The 19,657-nt window shown below is 39.3% G+C and overlaps 2 protein-coding genes across 12 annotated transcripts; one reads left to right on the top strand and one right to left on the bottom strand.

Annotated features, from left to right (window-relative positions):
* Positions 1-2,476: 2,476 nt before the first annotated feature.
* tmem14ca (transmembrane protein 14Ca) lies at positions 2,477-4,199 on the top strand. Of its 2 annotated transcripts, none has more exons than XM_067578627.1 (5): positions 2,477-2,584; positions 3,068-3,152; positions 3,516-3,617; positions 3,741-3,828; positions 3,961-4,199. In XM_067578627.1, the coding sequence occupies exons 2-5, from the start codon at positions 3,077-3,079 to the stop codon at positions 4,016-4,018; spliced, it is 324 nt and encodes a 107-aa protein (XP_067434728.1). In that variant the 5' UTR covers positions 2,477-2,584; positions 3,068-3,076; the 3' UTR covers positions 4,019-4,199. The 2 variants fall into 2 exon arrangements, with proteins under 2 accessions (XP_067434728.1, XP_067434727.1); XM_067578626.1 differs by lacking the exon at positions 2,477-2,584 and adding an exon at positions 2,847-2,968.
* A 14-nt stretch (positions 4,200-4,213) lies between these two features.
* Positions 4,214-18,819, bottom strand: mak (male germ cell-associated kinase). 10 transcript variants are annotated; one of them, XM_067578611.1, is made up of 17 exons: positions 18,666-18,809; positions 16,636-16,774; positions 16,111-16,530; positions 15,149-15,203; positions 14,227-14,348; positions 13,164-13,246; positions 12,847-12,979; positions 12,506-12,677; positions 11,424-11,591; positions 10,264-10,530; positions 9,903-10,111; positions 9,541-9,680; positions 8,774-8,920; positions 7,473-7,559; positions 6,056-6,175; positions 5,436-5,531; positions 4,214-5,114 (listed from the first exon to the last, which is right to left on the bottom strand). In XM_067578611.1, the coding sequence occupies exons 3-17, from the start codon at positions 16,212-16,214 to the stop codon at positions 4,954-4,956; spliced, it is 2,064 nt and encodes a 687-aa protein (XP_067434712.1). In that variant the 5' UTR covers positions 16,215-16,530; positions 16,636-16,774; positions 18,666-18,809; the 3' UTR covers positions 4,214-4,953. The 10 variants fall into 10 exon arrangements, with proteins under 10 accessions (XP_067434712.1, XP_067434713.1, XP_067434714.1 ...); XM_067578612.1 differs by having other exon boundaries at positions 16,636-16,746; positions 18,666-18,803; XM_067578613.1 differs by lacking the exons at positions 13,164-13,246; positions 16,636-16,774 and adding an exon at positions 13,787-13,866 and having other exon boundaries at positions 18,666-18,819.
* Positions 18,820-19,657: the final 838 nt, after the last annotated feature.

Below are 19,657 nucleotides of genomic sequence, written 5' to 3'. Positions count from 1 at the left end.
CTAAGGGAGGAGTAAGTTTTAAAGCAGAGCTGTCTGAGAGTGGGTTACTCTCAGACAAGAGCGGGGTCCCTTTTGAATATCCAGCCTGTTTGTCTAGGGCTTGGTTTCAACCACTTCCACCATAGCACCAGGCCTCCGGCAACTTCCAGCTTCCTAAAACTGCGAGCTGTGTTTAATAGGCGTCGGCAACGGCTGCACCTCAGGCACTTTGTACAGCCATTCATATTTAGACACATTACAGAAAATCGGTATCATTATTATTAGTATTATCATTATTATTATAATTATTATTTACAGTTACATTAGTTTTAGTGGTTATGGCGTGAGTTTATCTTTGTGTGTGTAATGCCGTGTCTGTGTTTTCAAAAATTAAAAATCACTGAGACACAAGCTGATCTTCATGCGTAATTTACGCGTCCTCCTCATTGCCAAAACTGTTGTGAAACATTCTCTCCCCATTGTCTCTCCTCCTTTCCTCTTTGTTTTCAAATACTGGTCGGTGTTGGGAGTCATTCCTAAACCTCAAGTTGTGGAGAAGTTGGAAAATCATCTCAGAAAAGATGCCCAGTTTGATTTGTAGCGAGGATATCTGGCTACAGACTCGATCCAGCTGGACGTGCCTGACTGCTGAAGACAGTGAATATCCCGTCACCAGCACTCGGGATACAAAAGCCACATGTACCTTCGTGAAATTCATGAAATTGGTGTCTGTTGAGTGAGATGGTTTCAGGCCCATTGTGTAAAACGCTGCTTCTCGGAGTAGATAAATTGTATTCTAGCGCCACCTTGCTTCAGGAGAAGAGCGACGACACGCCGTCACTCGATTTAAGACAATATTGCAGGTAATTGAAACCAAATGAGAATGTGTGCGGAGTGAGCATTCCAGTAGGCCTAAGTGTGACTGCCAAACCGATGCCAGTCCAAAAAGCAGATGGTCAAAGAGGACATGTGCCAAATAAGTGAAATATAAAATATCCTACTTTTAAAATTCGGGTCAAAATTTGTGCAAATGTGAAATTTGTTTATAACTTGACCAAAATTTAAATAGACGCCATTCATAGCGCTTGGTTAAGCCCTCGTGTTGACCTGGAACCACCTGTCCTTCTTCATGAACTTTAATCACACTTCTTTCACTAAACCACATTTTCATGGAAATCGCCCAACAAATGCTGAAAACACACATTCCGATCCGATGCAGTGAGAGCTGATATTCTGTGTGGCTTTTTTTCTGAAGGTTAATCAAAATATATTTGAAATAGCATTGAGAAAATCATTCATGTCCAGTTAAACCTTTGGGATGTTATGCCAGACCATAAAACACTACTTTAACTTATCCTTTGGTGCCATCTTGTGGTCGTAAAAATAAAACTAGTTCCCACATTGCTGTCTGAAGACAATCAACGGTCCTTCAAGTGGCGCAAATAGTTGAATTTCACTGTTAGATGGATGTCTTGACACTGGAGTTAATATGTGAGCTGATGAGGATGACTTTTCGGTGACAGGGCTCAGACTCCCTGATGTTTGCTCCTCTCCTAACACATTTTAAGAAAGTATGACAAACTTCTTTTTTTTTTTAAGTCCTCATAAATGAGGTTTCTCTGAGGGTTCTTTCCAAATATTGGTGTGTCATCTAATGCATCAGTGTGGGAACAGACGGGGAAGCTTTGTTCAAGGGCACCTAATTAGGAGGTGCCAATGTAAAATTATAGGTTACAAAAATGAGATTAATTATTACCATTTAATGTTTTAAATTGCTCATGTTATTAACATAAAGACATACAAAATGTATTATGTATATTATGGTTTACAAATATAGGCTAAGTAATGGTATGTATCTATTTAAAATTATTATCATTGGTAGCAGTAGTAGTTAATGTGACGTTCAGGTACAGTGGGAAGTTTAAAAAGTGCTAGGAAGTAGCTAATTATGACCTCTGCCTCACACTAGTTGCCTAGTTCAGTGCCCAAAAACCAAGGACAATGCATGGACAATACAAGGAGATTTCTTTTGCTTGTGCAGCAACAAGCATCATGTCAGCGACGTAGACCAAGCATAGGCTACTCAGCAGCATAGAATTGCAAGTGAAAATTCAAACCCACATTTTAAATGTGAATGTTACAATGACACGTACACACTTAAATGTTTTCCCTGGTGGTGGTTTTATAAACATTCACAGTCTGTTTCAGTCTACCTTTTCAACTATCTTCATTTATTTGTTATGTACACATAGTTTTTGTAATTTTGAGCTTATGCATTTAAAAATCAAGCACACGTTTTGGTGAACCTACTGTATGGTGATGCAAAGTTTTGAATACATCCAGAAATCAGCCTTGAAAATATGAATAACTTCTATTAGAAACCAGATGGGATTAAAGCTGCCATCGTTTATCTGACTTCAACTAGCAATTAATTTTATCCATCTTAAAATCCCCCCTGTTTTGAACGTAACACCACTAAGAACTACATTTCCCATCGGGCACCTTGCGGAGTGTTTTGTGTACCAATTATTTGTGTTCGGTGTAGAACACGCTGCTGCTGGTCAGTGACAGAGGACAAACCGAAGCAGCAAGGTTGTATAAATTGGTGAGTTGCCCGTTTTTATATGAGACATTCGTAAAGGGCTAATGCCAGCTTCAATTTCCACATATTCCAGTAGATTTAATATTAACCCTTTCGTGTAAGCCCCGCATGTGTTGTAACAACAGTTATGCTAGTTTATGCTCCTGGTGTTCATGCTGAGGCTCTGTGAAGCAGTTGGTCTTATCTGTAGAGCCAGACACACAGATGGCCCTCTGTGGAGCCAGAAATGTGACATTTTATGGTCATAAACAGATGAGCGCTGCGGTGTGACTGCGACACAATTTCTCTGATGCTACAATGTTTCCATATCTCGTGTTGGTTCCGCTAGTTTGCTGCAACAGCTCTGTGTTGCAGCATTCAAATAGCTCTTCTGGTATTTTTGCAAATGTAAGTTATGTTAGTTACACAACAGAGAGGTGTTTGGATTGAATAGATACTGTGCACGTTTTGTTTGTTACCTCACTGACCGCACTGTGGCCCTGACAGGTATCCAACATGTCTGTGGATTGGGTAGGATATGGGTACGCAGCCCTTGTCGCATCCGGGGGAGTCATGGGTTACGTGAAAGCAGGTATGTGTTGTATTAAACAGAAAGCTTTGGTGGAAGGTTAAAGTTCAACCTGCTCTACAGGCTCAAATCCTTAAAACGCACAAATGCATTGAGATTATAACAATAATGATATTTCTGCTTGATTGTTTGACACACTTTTATCACTGAATCTCTGGTGGTTGCATTCATCCCCTTTACAAATCCTCAAAATGTAGAAGTGGTCTTGTAACTTCTTGTCTTATTAATGGATTCATGCCCATACTATTATTTTCATGCACACACAATTGAGAACGTCCCATAACACATCAATCCACCTCATACATGATCTTTTCACCTGTGGGTGTCAGATGCAGGTGTTGACCTGCTGTGTGTGGTTTCTTTCAGGCAGTGTCCCCTCCCTGGCTGCTGGTCTTCTCTTCGGGAGCATGGCGGGTTTTGGCGCCTACCAGATCTCCAATGACCCCAATAATGTTTGGGTGTCCCTCGGTTAGTAAACTAAAATGTTTTTGGTGTGTACTGAAGAGTTACTAAATTAGAAAAACAATTTGTATCTGTGGTCATAATGCAGCCATCTTTTACTAATATTTTATTCTACTTGATGTTTTCCAGGTACATCAAGCGCCTTGGCTGCCGTCATGGGAAAAAGATTCTACGGATCAAGGAAGTTCATGCCAGCTGGCTTGATGGCTGGAGCAAGGTATCCATCTCATTCATATGACTCAATAGATTTTCTTTCTCTAATTAAGAGTCTAAAAAACATTATTTCCAGCTGGGTAAAGATCCATTTTATACTCTGTGAATAAAGTCTAATGTTTTCCTCTCGTTCCAGTCTTCTGATGGTGGGGAAGCTTGGTTTGGCATTGCTCCAGAAACCCCAGGAGTCATGATGAAGTGAAGATATCAACAAATGAAAAATTGTAGTTTCCCTATTCTCTCATGTAGATTTCATCTTCTGTTTCAGGAGTGTCCTGTCAAGCATTTGTCCTTTACTGTTGAACATCATTTTGTAAAAAAAAAAGAAGTGTATATTTGAGGATGAAATATAGTACCATGTTTATATAATACAAATGGTTGTCTTGTCTTTTTGTGTAAACTTTTATATCTTTATTTGTATGAAAATGTTTACAAAACACTCAGTTTATTCATTGCATAATACAAAGAGGTATGCACTTATACACAATAAGCAGCATAAATTGAAGTCATCCTTCTGATTGCCATTACAGTGAAGATTTGTTTTTATGTAGTATGGTGAGTAAAAGCAGAGTGATTACAGTACTGCAGGAAATGTTAATGATTCCTCATCAGAATTAAAACAATACTTGACAATATAAACTAGAGTAAAAAATGAAAAGGCTATCCTACATGTAAATCCTAGTCAGAATATCCCAGCACTAACAGAATTGGCTCACACTGGATCCTTCAGGAATACAGTGGAATTGTCTTGCAAGTACAGCATCATGGCAACCATCATCTTCAAAAGATAGAGAAAAGTTGATCCTACATGTACTAGGCTCACTGGAAATAAAATGACGCCAGTGTGACATGGCCTTAATGAAAAGAATATGGAATGTTTCGTTCATGTCTTTTGTCACATATTTTATATCCTCTACCAGCTACCTCTATATTTGATTTTTGAAGATGATTGGATCTTCATTTTTCAATGTAATTTGTCTCATGAAACATATTGAAGTTTGTAGTTTCATTAAATTTGAGTTTGAATGTGGTTGAAACTCAAGATTTATGTTTTTTTTAGCCAAAGATGTGTACCACTAGGCACGACACCCTAACAGGCAGCAGAGGCTGTAGCACCTTCTTCGCTGAACTACCGATTCCCACCATACTTGGATGTCCAGTCCACCCTGCCGTGGACAGGCTGAACAGCGGGAGCTCTGGTCAGGAGATTCCCAGAGTTTTTCCCCAGAGCCGAGAAGCTGCTCCCCTTCATCTGAGTCCTGTCTGTCCTCCTCTTCCAGCCCTCGTAATCTGGAAGAAAGTGCCAGTCAGTCAGTTTGTCTATCTCCAGTATTTACATTAGCTATACAGCAAGGTCTTTATTAACAGCCTTCTCACATGCAAGACACTTTCACACCAACGAAAAATGAATAGGAACATTTTTTAAAAAGCATCAAAAGTAAAGAAACATCAGGTATTGTACGACTAATGGCAAAATACTACAGTGGTACATTTTTTCAGCGAAAAACAATAAAGAGGGACAGTTTTTTCCTCTAAAAATACTAATATAATGATTCAAGCAATACAATGACCAAAGAAATCCTAACAGCAGCTATTACAAAATGACAATACCTTCATTAGTTTCACTCAAAGATGAGTTGGTTATGGGCTTGGGCTTTGCAGATTTTGGTTTGTCTTTTTTATTATCAGGAGAAGAAGAAGGATTGACTGAAAGAGTGAAGGAAGAGGAGAAACATAGTCACAGTGAGTGACAGTTTGGGTGGAAATATTAAGAAACTAGCAAGAAACTAGGAAGTGAAGAGAGAAGGACTGAAATACAAGAATATCAATTGGGAATGATGAGACAATTGAGCTTGTATTAATTTAAGATTAAGAGTTAGGGATGTTGGTAAGGTGCAATGCAACATTTTTAGCCAGCATTTGTACATTGATTATAAACCACACACTAACTGTGAACTTACATGACCAAAAAAGCAGAATTTAATTCATAATACTGTATTGCCGTGATCAGTTTTGGTATCTTTGTAATCTAAAAGGTAATAAAAAAGCCACACATTATATATACTGTATGTTCATGACATATACATATATATATATATTTAGATTTGATGGTTTCCTCTGAAAGTAGCTCTTAATATTTGAAGCTATCTGGCTAAAAGCAACACCTGACCACTGAATATACCATCCAAGTGTCAGTTTGTTGGCTTTATATAAATGAAATAAGTCCTCACTTGTGTGCTGGCCAGCCAAAGGGGCAAGCTGGATTCTTTGTCCCACTGAGCCCACCTCTTTCTTTTGGACTGAAGGGATGTAACCGCCAGAGAGGTTGTACTTTGCGCTCACAAAGTTCCCTGAAAAGAAGGGCAAAAAACACATTAGCTAATTATCACTTTTACTATAGTGTCACATTATGAATTGGGATGACTTAAAGTAATAATTTTGAAGATTTTCATTTAAGTAAATGTCTGTTCAGTCACTATCTATGGCCAATTGAGGTAACATAATCATGATTAAGCCTCTGGCCCACTGATGAAAGCCCTTGCATTTGCAGTATTACAAATTGGGTGTCGGTGGCGACATTCCCTGGAAAAACAAGAAGGTCTATCTGCAGACTCACAGTACTCTACACAAAATACCCACTTGGTTAGATTTAACATGAGGAGTGAGATGGTTATGGTTAGGGCAAGAATGCCAGGGAGAGTGTCGTGTAGCATGTCGTTAGGGTAAGAACATAAGGGGGGTTGTGTCGTGTTGTGAAGTGGGTGTGTCGTCTAAGTCTGCAAGACTGCAATTAGACCCTTCTCGGGAAAAATGACAAGCGGCGCACAGCTAATGACGCATTTTCCATCACCCAGCAATGGTTGGTCCGCAAAGGCCTAGAGAGGGTACGCGGAGCTAACGCAACAGAGTCACTCTTCAACTGCCAACTAATGGACGTCAAACAGGCGACACTGTCCGACTCTCTGGGAAGTGAGGTCCAAAAACACACCTGCAATTACCACTTATTGCCAAAGGTGCCGCCAAAGAGAACAAAGCATCTTCGAGATTGTTACTTTAATTAATTTTCAACTTCTAATAAATGTTCTCACACATGGCTTTCTGATACATATTATTTGTGTGAATGCATGTGAAGTAGCTATTGCATATGTAACAGCTGCTGAGGATCCAAACAGACGACTACTACCAAGTGATTGAAGTCATTCAAGTGCTGCCATCAATCTGCTTCACCCAGCAGTCACAGATTCTTATCAGTGTAATTAGGCAAATGCCTTATTGTTCTCTTATAAAGATGTTGTGGTTGTAGTGCAATTTACCATCTATTTAGCAACTGGAGCTCTTAGTTCTCAATTATAACTGTGTATTTGTACCCTTGTCTCCTGCAGAGCTTTTACCAGCTAGTTTCTTTCACATGTTAAGTCACTGGCTGAATACTTGAAGCTTGTTGGATCAGCTGACATGCTAGTTGTTAGTTTATCTGATTTTACCCTCAAGCTATTCTACTTACTACAGCAATGTTTGTACACAGAAGAGTTTTTGCATTTGAAATAACTCACAAAGGAGAAGTTACAGATATTTAAGATTACACCATCGCTTCAAACTGTGAAATACAGCAGAGACAGTTCACATGTTGCCATCTCAATTAAGTACCTTTGGAGAGATCAATTTTCTCCAGTATTCTTTCTTTAACAACAGTTTTCTCTGGTGGGCTATCCACAGATTTAGAGGCATTCTCTTCTAGTCTCACAGCAAAAAGTAGAGTTGGAGAAGATACGCATGCAATCAGAGAGAAAGGAAAAAATGGATGAGAAAACTGAGAGAGCAGAACAGATATACAGAGCACCAATGTCAAAGGGACAAAATGACATTTGTGTGTGCATGTTAGCACTGATGAAGCTGCTCAATTCATCTCAGTTTACAGAAAGAGAGGAAATAAAAAGGAGGATCTTGATTTTAATGAAAAAATATATGCATGATAATAGGTGAGTAGAATCAAAACAGACATTTGTGTGTGTGTGTGTGTGAGTGCTAGGGGTGGGACAAATGAGCAGGGGGTGCAGCTGAGGGCCATTTAAGGAACACTTGATCTTACACTGACGGTCTTAATCTCATGAATAAGCAATGGAGAGGGAGAGACAAGGTGAGCAGAAGAAGAGAGAGAAGGAGGGTGCACAGCAGGGACCCATATTGTGTGTCTATCTACATGACAAATGAATTATAGAGATCTCCCATCTCTAAAGTCGCAGACACTTGGGCTCACTCGTAACACTGCTGTGTCCATGGCACCATAACTACTGATCAGGAGACATTAGCTGCATCATTAGCATTTAGGGCCTTTTTTGTCACAAAGAGGACGGTGTCAAGTTATGTAACAGTAGGTGACACTGACAGAAGCCAGGTTTCCACTGCATGGTAAAATGAGGCAGCTTAGTCATTATTTATATCACTGATTTGATACTTTTCTCTCATTTTGTTGCTAAATATAAGATGTTAGCTGAGTCACAGGTTCACAGAAATACACAGATAAATGGGTTTAAGTTTGACAAAGGGTTTTTTTGTCTTTGGATATTGCAAGTCTGCATGTTCTATACCACAGAGTTTCATAGTGTAGGTCTACATCTGTTTTTTTCAAACATCCTCTATCAGGTGAGGGGTAAAATAAACTTTGAAAGAGTCTTTGAAGAATCAGGGCATAAAAACTGGTGAACATAACAAGATACTTGCATTAAAAGACAATGATTTTTCTTGGAAAACGCTGGAAAGCACAGTCATTTATTCTTCTTTGTGGGAGCTCTACAAGTCCTGTCATGCAATTTGTTCTCAGTGTTCACAAAAAACACACACATTTTGTTGGAAATAATGTTAGTGAAATCTGGACACCAGAGCGTCCTCCGTTGCACACTCCACCAAACCCCTTAACAACCTCTTCATTAGACATCAGCAGTCCTTACCTGCGTTGGCTCTGGTGACAGATAATCCCGCTCCAATAGGAGCAAGTGGTTTATTTACAGTGTTTGAGGAGTTCTCCCACAAGTCCCGCAGCGTCATACCACTCAACTCCTTATCACCAGAGGAAGTCTGATTCTTGCCGATCAAACCTTAAAGAAACAGAAATTATGTGATGAATTCTAGAAAGTATGAATTCTACAACTGTTTTGTTGCTTTTTCATGAAACTGAGCAGGTAAATGATTCAAGGTGATTGCACTGATGCCTTGTCATTTTGACTTGATATTAGGATGATGCTTCTTATATGTTAGATTGATTTGTTATTGTGCTGCTTGCATTACAAAGCACACAATTAGAAGGTATCTGACAGAAGGAAAAACTGGGGGTGCCATAAAGAAAAAGGTTTTAGTGTCCTCTAATGCCTGTGATCCAATTCTATGCATTTTACTACTTAACAGTTCGATTTTTTATGATTATGATCTGTACTTCCCATGAGTTACACCATAAGTTTGGTTGATGTTTGTTTCCATAACTAATATTTATTGATATTTGCGAACTAGCTGACTTTGCTACATGGCTGTTTTTTAAGACAATAAGATCTACCAGCAGTCTAGCTTGACTACAAACCACAAGGCTACAATAAAACAAAGTTTAGAAATACATTTCAGTGGTAGTTAAAGAGGGGAAATCCAAAATAGATAATCCAAAAAAGATCCAAAATCAAAAATGACATGCAAATTACATTACTGGCTATTAGACATGCAGTCTTACCAGGCAGGTATCGTGATTGACTGAGATAATGCTGCCGTGCAGCAGATCCTGGGAGACTGGAGTCCATTTGGCCAATCTTAACATTGTTGGGTAGCTTGGTAACTGTGCTGAAGGAATACAGAGGTTTCTGCTCCTTGGGCCTGAAAAACAGAAACCAGATACAGAAGGGTACAGTATGTGCCTACATACGAACTAAGTTTTTAGAAAAGTGCAGAATATATGACCATAAGCAGATAATGTTCTACTAATACTGAGGGACATGTGAGATAGATAACTTTAACACTGCACGCATCACTATATTGAGTGTAGATCATTCCATTTTCGTCAAATTGACACTCCAGTTAAGACACTATAGCACTTACTGTGGGCGGTGCTCCCTTGGGCTCTTCTCCTCCTCTTCATTCCCCAAGCTGGGTTTCTTGGAATTGGAGACAGCGGTTTCCGATGGGTCAGAATCCTCCCAGCTGTCTGAGGTCTTGGCCACTGTCTGGCCCCAGCGACGTCTGCCACTCTTCAGCACGCCCATCCCGCCACCAGCAACATTGTTCTCACTACCCAGCGACGCTGCCTTCTGCACATTTGGATTGATAAAATCTGTCTTAATAATTTAACTCCCACTCCTTCTCTGCCTCTATGCATTTTCATGATCTTGGTATCCACCATAATTTAAACAAAATTTAAAAAAACAATAAATACATGTCTGATTTTCGCAGAAACACTCACTACATAGCTGGAGCCTGCTGGTTTACTCTCAGCTTGGGGCAGGGAGATCTGCTGAAGAGGTTGATGCTGCTGGTGGTGGTGGTGGTGGTGGGGGTTTCTGGAGGATGATGTGGAGGCTTTGGACTCAGAAGAAGACTGCTGGGGATCATTCTTGGACTCCGAGATCTGCTTCTGAGCCATCTGTCTGGCCTGGACCTTCTTGACATCCTGGCTCTGAGGACGAGGCCCTAAGATCTGGCCAACCTGGAAGTACGGGTAACGTAGGGACTAGCCAGGGAGAGAAAGGAATACAGATGGCTGTTCTGTTATTCTGAATATTCTGCAAACATTGTTTTCTAGCACAATAAAGATGTCTCCAACTGTATGTACAAGATGTGCCTTAATGCATAAGACATCCTGATAAACTTACACAGCTTACAAGTATAATAACTTGACAAAAAAAGCAGGAGCATGTTGATGATGATGATGGATATGCAGTGCAGACTTTATTCCATACAAATAATGACTTGTTTGCTGTCTAGGTTTAGCATGAATCATGAGGGTTTTCTAATAATAGGCTAAAATTGGATGTGATGTATCCTTATAGAACCAAAACACTTGGGAGCTTTGTAAGCAGAGAATGGAAAAGCATTGTCACTCCCTCTGGAAAGGTGTTTCCTACTCAAGGCTGATGGAGTAATTCAACTATCTCACTAGGGTGTAAATTATGTCCATCTATGTAATGACTATGTGTTAGAGATAATACACATACGTGACATCAGCAGAGGTGGAACATTGTCTACTGGCAGAGGGGATGATGTATAGCTTCAGCACTATTTAAATTGATTGGGATTAGGATGCTAATGCAATCACAGTATTGGAGCTACAGATAATCTGCATGTGGTGAGTGGTGCACTGTAATCACAATTCATTCTCTGAGGATAGGTGGGTGTTTTTTCTGATCTAAAAGTTTGCTTCAAGTCCAGGTCATACTTAGTTTTAGAAAATGACAATCCAAACACAATGCAAACCGTGAATAATTATCACTGTGGCTGTTATGTGTTAAAATATTTATAATATTTAATACTTTTATTCCCAATAAATGACACTGATGTTGGACAGACATGGAAACTAAAGCTTTGAAGTTTTACACCCAGACTTTGAAACATTAGTCTGCCTACCTGTACAGCAGTGGGTCTTTTTTTGGGGTCCCATTGCAGCAGGTCCTTCATCAAGGCAATAGCCTCGTTGCTGGCATTTGGGATCAGGGTCTTTAGGTGGGTCGGCACACATTGGGGGAAGCGAAAGTTCATAGCTGAAGCCAGGTGGTAGCCCTCCGGCCAATCCAACTAATGGAGGAGACAGTCAGATGGTCCCACATTATTAAATTTATTAAACAGGTGTTTAGAGGTTGAAGTAGGAGATTTTCTTTTGCTAGTATTTATATATTAATAGCTCACCTTTGAAAATATTTTTTACTTTTTAGAATCTATGGCAATGTGCTTAAGTACAGTTTAAAAGGCATGTGTATTATTTGCATGGTTACATGCAGTAAATATATGGGACCTTATAAGCGAGCATTGTCTCAGTACAAGCAATAATTGATTCTGCACTGTTTACAGCCACTGAGTTATAAGAAAATTGAACTTGTAGGGTCATCTTGTAAGTCTGCATTAGATACCTTTGTGTCATTTTGCACTGTGAGAACATGACATTTTGCTCTGTGCAGATCACATATAATGATGCAAATGAAACCCAGCACCCCCTGAACACATCTGGTCAGCACCAACAAGTGATTTAATGAAAGAACCTCCAGTGCAATTATACAATACATCATAAAAAATGTATAACCCTACACTAGACTCATCTTGTGTGCTAATGAACCTTTTCAACCAATGTACCCATGAACCAATGTGAAGTACACATGAGTGGCACTGAATGCCTGCCCTTGTTGTAGAGGTTACAGACTCAGTTCCTGACCAGGTCATTACAAAATAGAGCTCTGAAGGCTTTCTGCTTAGCAATCAGAGTTAATAGTGATGGATTTGGGGAAAGCCTTTGAAATGAAGTGGCGTCCTGATTGGCATGGAGCACTCTTAAGCTGCTTTACACTGGAGAGAGAGGAACCCTCATCCTAGCCTACTCAATATTTATTTCTATTTGATAAACTTCTTTTATTACAGCACCTGATCAGAAAATGTATTTTTAAAACCCTGAATTAAGGTCAACCATTTTCACCTCTCACAATTAAGTTTCGTCTAACCTTCTTGACAGTGCCTAGGACTTGGCAGATCTTAAAGATCTCGTCCACTTCACTGTTCCCGGGGAAAAGAGGTCTGAGAGTGTAGAGTTCAGCCATGATGCAGCCCACAGCCCACAGGTCAATGGGAGAGCTGTAGGTAGACGACCTGAGCAGAACCTCTGGCGCTCGATACCTACACAAAGAATATAATCAAATCAACAAGCGAATTACACAGACTGCATGGTGAATTTTACAAGGAGGAAGCTCTCTTTTGCTTGAATTCACACATGCTTTGTCACACTGTTCTTGATGCATATGCCTGCTTTTTCTTTTTTAAATGATGATGAGAAAAGTGCTCTCACCATCTGGTTGATACATAGTCAGTGTAGGGAGGTTTAGAGCGGATCTCTCTGGCCAATCCAAAATCTGCTATTTTGACCAGTTCTGGACCCATACACAACAGATTCTCTGGCTTCATGTCTCGGTGGAAGAATCCTGCAGAAGGTTTAACATCAATATATTAGGCACCTTTTAACACATACTTTGCTTTACATATATTGTACTGAGTTTGTGGTGTTCTAAGGGTCACTCTAAATTACAAGACTTTTTACAATATCAAACACACCAAAACCACACTACTTTTCGGACAGGCAAAAAGTGACAGAGTAAAGCTTCTTACCATGCTTATGTACAAAAGCCAACCCAGATATCACTTGAAACATGATGTTCCTAATTTCATTTTCTGAGAACATCTTATTCTCTCTAACAACAGACCAAAGAGACAGAGAAAGGGAGGAAAGAAGGGTAAAAGAGAAATTAAAGAAAAGCAGTTAAAAGAAAAAGAAAGCCAGAAAAGTACATGCATATTGGCTGTGTGGAAGCATGGCAATGTATGTCAAATGCAGGCTGGTTCTGACTGTATGTGTATGTTTGCATTTACATAACTTTGTATAAATTTTTTCTCCTCTGATTAAACATGACCATGTGGGATTAAAATGACTCTGAAGTCTGTTATTTCCGCTCTCAGAATACGTTTGCTTCATACATATGATGCATCCACACATCCACTTATTATAGAACTGCAGACTAGAGAGTTCGATAAGACCGTTAAACAAGGCAGTTATTGAGGGTTCACATACTACACGATTTTCATTAATTAATCACCAATTTTACCATTGAAGACTTAAAATAGTCCATATTTCATAGCTTTATAGCTCTCTCATTACTTTGATGCAGTGAATCTTGCAGTATGAAACCACTCTCATGCAATTGCAAGACGTAAGGGGAACACGGTACACCTACCATGTTTGTGAATAAATGACAGGCCTTGTAAAATCTGAAAGCTTATGTTTCTTATCACTGATTCAGGGAATAATTTTCTTCTGTAAACATAAAATTAAGAGCATTCTCATAAACCTGCTAATGTCAGAATCATCTTAAACAGCACTTTGGTTGCTTCTGTACACACAAAGTAATAGGTATAGATATACATATATCTTTTTCCTCCTGCTTTTTAAAATATGCAAAATCCTGCAAAATTCCATCACAAAACCTTACTAGTGTTATTATGGATCTAACAGATTTGTTTCCTGAGGTCAGGAGGAGGAGTGATGCCGTAGGGTCGCTCCTGACCAAATACTGACATTTGGTAACTTTGTGTCATGATTTCCAGCTAGAAACCACAGTGTTTATACACCTTGTCCAAACATTTGCATTGTAAAATGTGGTAGTTATTTTTTTACCTGTCCTTCATAAGCTGGTAGAGGTTCTCCTTCATATACTCAAAGACAAAGTACAGGTGATCGTTCTCCCTGATTACCTCCTTCAGCTTCACGACATTCGCATGGTTCAGTTTCTTCAAAGACTGGTGTGACACATCATGAGAAGACAAGAAGAGTATTGCTAATGTAAAATACATCTAATAACAGATTTAACAGACATGTTACTTAACTCCCCAACATAATAACAATACATTTTTGTAATTACTATGACTTACAGTTACAGTATGAGGTATCTCTAACTTAATTGCAGGCATTCATAACTGTATACTATTTGTTGGGTTGTATAAAATCACATTAAAATATTATCATGATTCAGTAATAAGGCTTGCATTATTGCCCGGGGCAAGTAAAATGGCATGTCGGGCTAGTAAATCTAGCAAACTCTAGCAATAAATAAATTTTGGCACGCACCTTTGCCCAATCAAGAATTGAGTAGGCTATTAGTATGATGCGTGAAACAAACATCAGGATTATGTGAGCACTGTCAAATAGAGGAATCAGTAGAGCATGTAATTTTTCACTGCCATAAATACTCTCGAGATCGAAAAACATTAAAGAGGGAAATCTGGAAGCTTGGATTGGAGGAAATGAGTCTAAGAAATTTATTTGCCATCGGGTTAGAGATTTTATTCCATCTTTTCAAAGAAACTAGGCTAATCAAAAGAATTTAGTGTTCTGTGAAATACTGGGGATGGGTCATACCACTTTGGAAATGCAAGAATGTTTGTTGCTTCGTATCTATGACACTGTGTCCTTGTTCCGTTTCATTTACTTACTAAAGATTAAACATGACAAGTAACTTCAAAAAGCTGCTGAATTTAAGTATCATATACAACATGAATTATCCTTCTTCTTAATCTTGACCACTCTTGAACATCCTTACCTTCACTTCTCTTAGGTTCATACATTCTTCCCATGAATAAAACTTCCTCTTCATTCTATGAAAGGAAGTCAAAGGCAGCTGTTAATTTACAGTATACATGCATCAACTCAGGAGTAGAGCATATTACATTTGCAGGTCATATAAATTGCACCCAACATACAATAGTGTCACAATCTTTACAAATTTCCTTAGTGAGTCTCCATTAATAATTCAGTTCTTATGAGGTGTCTCAAATTTCAGATCATGTCATTTCATGAGCAAAACCTGCAAAAGCTGTAGAATGTAAGATGACCTAAACTGATATTCTTAACTCTGCAGGCTTTAATATTAATTTTCTCTACTTGAATTAAGTCTCCAAACACATCCTGACACAATTGTTTTAATTGTACATCGAAATCCCTCAGCCACACACCACCTGGTACACTTGACACCTTTATAATCTTTGAGCAACTCCCTCCATCTGGAATTATGTAAGTGTCATTGAATGTGTAGATATCCCTTACTCCTCTCTGGGCACCTGCCAGTTTCGGTCATCCCCTCCACAATGTCAGCAACCTGACACACACCCCTCTACTTTCACTCTCTTTCACCGTCACCACATGTATTGTCTTGCATGGTAACCAAATAATCAACCAGTGGACGCATCTCCCGGTATCTCATGTATTATTGAACCCTGCTGCCATGCTGCAGAAACAAAGGCATGGCAGCTGGTTTGTTTGCCCTGGTGATGGCAGGGAACTGGAATTAGACCTAAATGTCACTTTGAAATTTCTTTTTTTGTAACGTTATGAAAATTATACAAACTATAATTGTTCAAAGGGGTTGGGATTAGGGTTAGGGTTAGGGTTAGGGTTAGGCATACTCACACCTTGAAAATTACAAATAAGAACAGGAAGTGGTCAAAATCTCTGTAATGGACTATATCAAGTGATCAAACTGCTGATATGATGGACAATTCTCACCTCTTAATAGCCACCAGCTCTCCAGACTCGTTGCTTCTCCCCATCAGCACGCTGCCGTAGGTTCCATCACCCAGCTGCTTCAGGGTGGTGTAGCGATTCATCATCTCTCAAGATGGTTTCATCAGCTTGTTAACTTTCCTTGTGCGTGACACGAGTTGTGGAAATGCAGTGTTGATTCATTGATCAAATCTCTATCCTGTTTCCCGTCCTCTTCTGCTGAAGAAATGTTGTCTTTGTTTCACCGTCCTCTTCTCCAGAAGAGTTTGATTGTTCTCTCCCAGGAGGAAGGATTTTCAGTTGCCCAATATGTCACAAAGGTCCCCGATTCTTGAAGCTCAAAACTCATCTTGCAGTAACTTATCCATCGGTAGAAAAGCTTGCTGTAGGTCAGTCAACAGTCAATACTGTGCCTTTGCAAGCCTTCAGTGACAGTAAAGAAATGAACATTGTCAGCAGCATACATACATGTCAACTACAAATACGAAAAATCACAAAAATGAGACCTGTAAGTTGTCTTAACCACACCTGAAAAAACCTAAGAGATCTGAGGACAAAGACCAGCCAGGACCATTTCTTGTTTTTCCCTCAGTGAGGAGGATTAGGTGTGTGTCACACTAGTAGAAGGCTCCAACATGCCTACCCAAGGGAGATGACACAGCCAGCCCTAGGCAGATTAGGCCAACGGGGATGTAAATAGGATGTTACATCACCATCATGCTCACCGGTATCCACCACCTTTCCCAAGCACATTGCCTGACGAGAGGATTTGATTGACGCCACAGGCTACAGTGATCACACTGTTATGTTGTATTTCAGACAAATAAACCTCCCTAAGGACTTTTTTAAATAACAATAGCAAAACTAAGCAGATCTTCTCACTGCAACAGTTGCTATAATGTATTCTGTTCTGTTTTAGGTTGCAAAGTCTGTCCCTGAATGTGTTTCTTACTCTAATGCCTTCGAATTATATCTACATATGCATTCTCATATTGACTTCATGTATAATAGACTATAGGGTAAACCGAGCAGCCTCCTTGAGACCTTTTAAGCCTAGTTTATCCTCTTAAATGGGGGATTCATGTTGGGTTGTCCAGTGGACGTTGTTCAAATTGAAGACTCAAGGTAATTCTGATCTTTTTGTAGTGTCAGAAATGTCCTTCATGATACCTGAGCAACTCAACATAAATCTATGGACTACAACATTGATGACATGATGCTACGTGCATCCAGGACAGGCAGAGTTTCATAGGTTATATTGATGCAACAAGTGTTCCCTTATTAATTCCACTGGATAATAGTTGCTTTGGCCATTTTAATTATCCTCAAGGTATAAACTCATCCATAAAATGTGTCATTAAATTGCAGAAAGTGGGATTTCAACCAAAAAGTTGCTATTTCTTCAACTTACATTAAATTTACCTTGAGCAAGGCAGTTAAGTCTGGTTAAAGAGCAATCACCAATTGTGAATGTGTGTAATTGTAAGACTTGACTGAAAAGACAGCATGTACACTCTGTTATAAGAAGGGTACCAAAATGTCAGAAAAACTGGTATTTCCTTGATAAATAAAGAGTTATGGATATACGCCTTGTTTCCAAAAAATTATGAACTACATACATGTTTTAAGCAACATAGGCTTCATGATGAGTATTTTGGCATAAGGATATGACTTCCATCTGTGAGCCATTTGCATCTATCCTTGAATGCTAACCTGCTGTATGTGGGTTAATAAAGGGAATGCAGTCATAGGTAAGCCAAGGACAGCTAAACAAAATAAGATTAGTGTTTCTTTCATTGAATGGGGCCAGAAACTCCCACTCACAGACGATCCCCAATTGGATCTGTGATTCCTGTTAGTTATTTAATGACTGAATCATTGCTTCAAATAACAATATGTAAAAGCACGGTGTTTGTATGCTTAAGGATTTATCATTCTTGCACATTGCATGTAGATGTTTACATGTATTATATTCCATTGTAAATTTAGAAATGCTCTTCCTACACAGGAACCTGCTTGATATCCATGTCTCCCTGAGACAATAAGCAATAAGACAAGTGGAGAGGCCAGCCAGAGGACTGCTGGCCTGCACTCAGTTTTCACATATGGCAATCTGTTGTGGGGGGATTTAAAAGGAATTAAGATGTATCCAGGCCACAAGACATTAGGAAGCTATTCAAGGACAATTATAGGCTACTGAAAACACATGTGGACAATAACTTGACAGTGGAAAAGAAACACTGAGTTACATTTTATCAAGACTTCTAAATGTGATTACACTGTCAGAATCTACTTTGTCTTCACAAATCCATCTACTCTCATTATTACTTCAACTTAGCACACAGCGGGCTCATTAAACAGAAGCTTCCTCGTAAAGCTTTACTCTAAAAATAAGTTTTGATGAACTCAAATAAAACATACAGTGTCGTCTATCTGAAAAGAAGAAGAAAAAACATTTGTTGTTGACATGTCAGCTTTGACAGCTCTCCTGATCTTTAAACAGGCCTATCCCTCACTTTCAACTTGTCCTCTTCTTCCTCTAATGCTCTTAAACTCACCATTTAGGGGTGTTGTTCCTTTGTTCGGCCGTTGTCTGGGTCCGCTGATTGCACCAAGTTTCTTCAGATAAAATTAACGTAGTGTCTAAACACAAGCTCTTACGATAAGATGCGCGCGCGTTTGTGTGTGACAGTTCCCCATGGAAACGTACACACAAACGACAAGTCCGTGCAGGGCGCAATGCTTTATGGGACTTGTTGTCCTTGGGGCTGATGAGTGTGCCTGAAGCGACAACATTAATTAGTTTATGTCTGGATTGATATTAATAGATATATCCATGTAGAGACTGACTGCAGTTCCTAAATTTACCTTTGAATCCGATTTTCAACCCCAGATTGTCTAGACTGACAAAAACATTCAACCAAAGTGAGAATCACACATTTTATATGAACTCTGTGCTGTTTTTTTCGCAGGCTCCAGACGCAAAGTGACAAATGTGAAGGTAATTTGTACCAAAAAAATGGATGTTCAAAATGGAAGATGCCAAGGCAGGACACATTTACGATGTTTAGGATGATGGAAATGCGTTTTTTTCCCTGCTGAGGTCCTGATACTCTAAGCCTAACCCTAACCATCTCAATCCTCATGTCTACAGATAACCAACGAAGGTAACGAGTACTAGCCAATCAGAGGCAGAGTAGGGCGGGTCTTAGCGGAATGCAGGTGGGGAGTTGACGGAAATAGTGGCAGAGTGTGAGCTCTTATTTTACCACTTCTCTGGAGTCAGTGGCAGTTAAAGTGCTGCACCAGTAGATGGAGCTGCAGGCTTATGGTTGTGCAAACCGCAACAGCTGTGAAGACGAAATAAAAATATCAAATGTAGTTTAATGTAGTTTAAGAAATTTTCTTTGAACTCAAATATTATTTTATGTGGATCAGTGGTAAAAAAAAAAAAAAAAAAAATGACCAGCCTTTGCCTGTATATGTTGTTTCCAATACGTCCCAGTGTTATGAATAGAATAAAATAGAATTTAATTAAATGGTCCAAAAA

This window comes from Thunnus thynnus, chromosome 21 (genome assembly GCF_963924715.1).
Source record: "Thunnus thynnus chromosome 21, fThuThy2.1, whole genome shotgun sequence".
Classification (NCBI taxonomy): Eukaryota; Metazoa; Chordata; class Actinopteri; order Scombriformes; family Scombridae; genus Thunnus; species Thunnus thynnus.
This window is presented reverse-complemented; position numbering and strand designations above follow the sequence as displayed.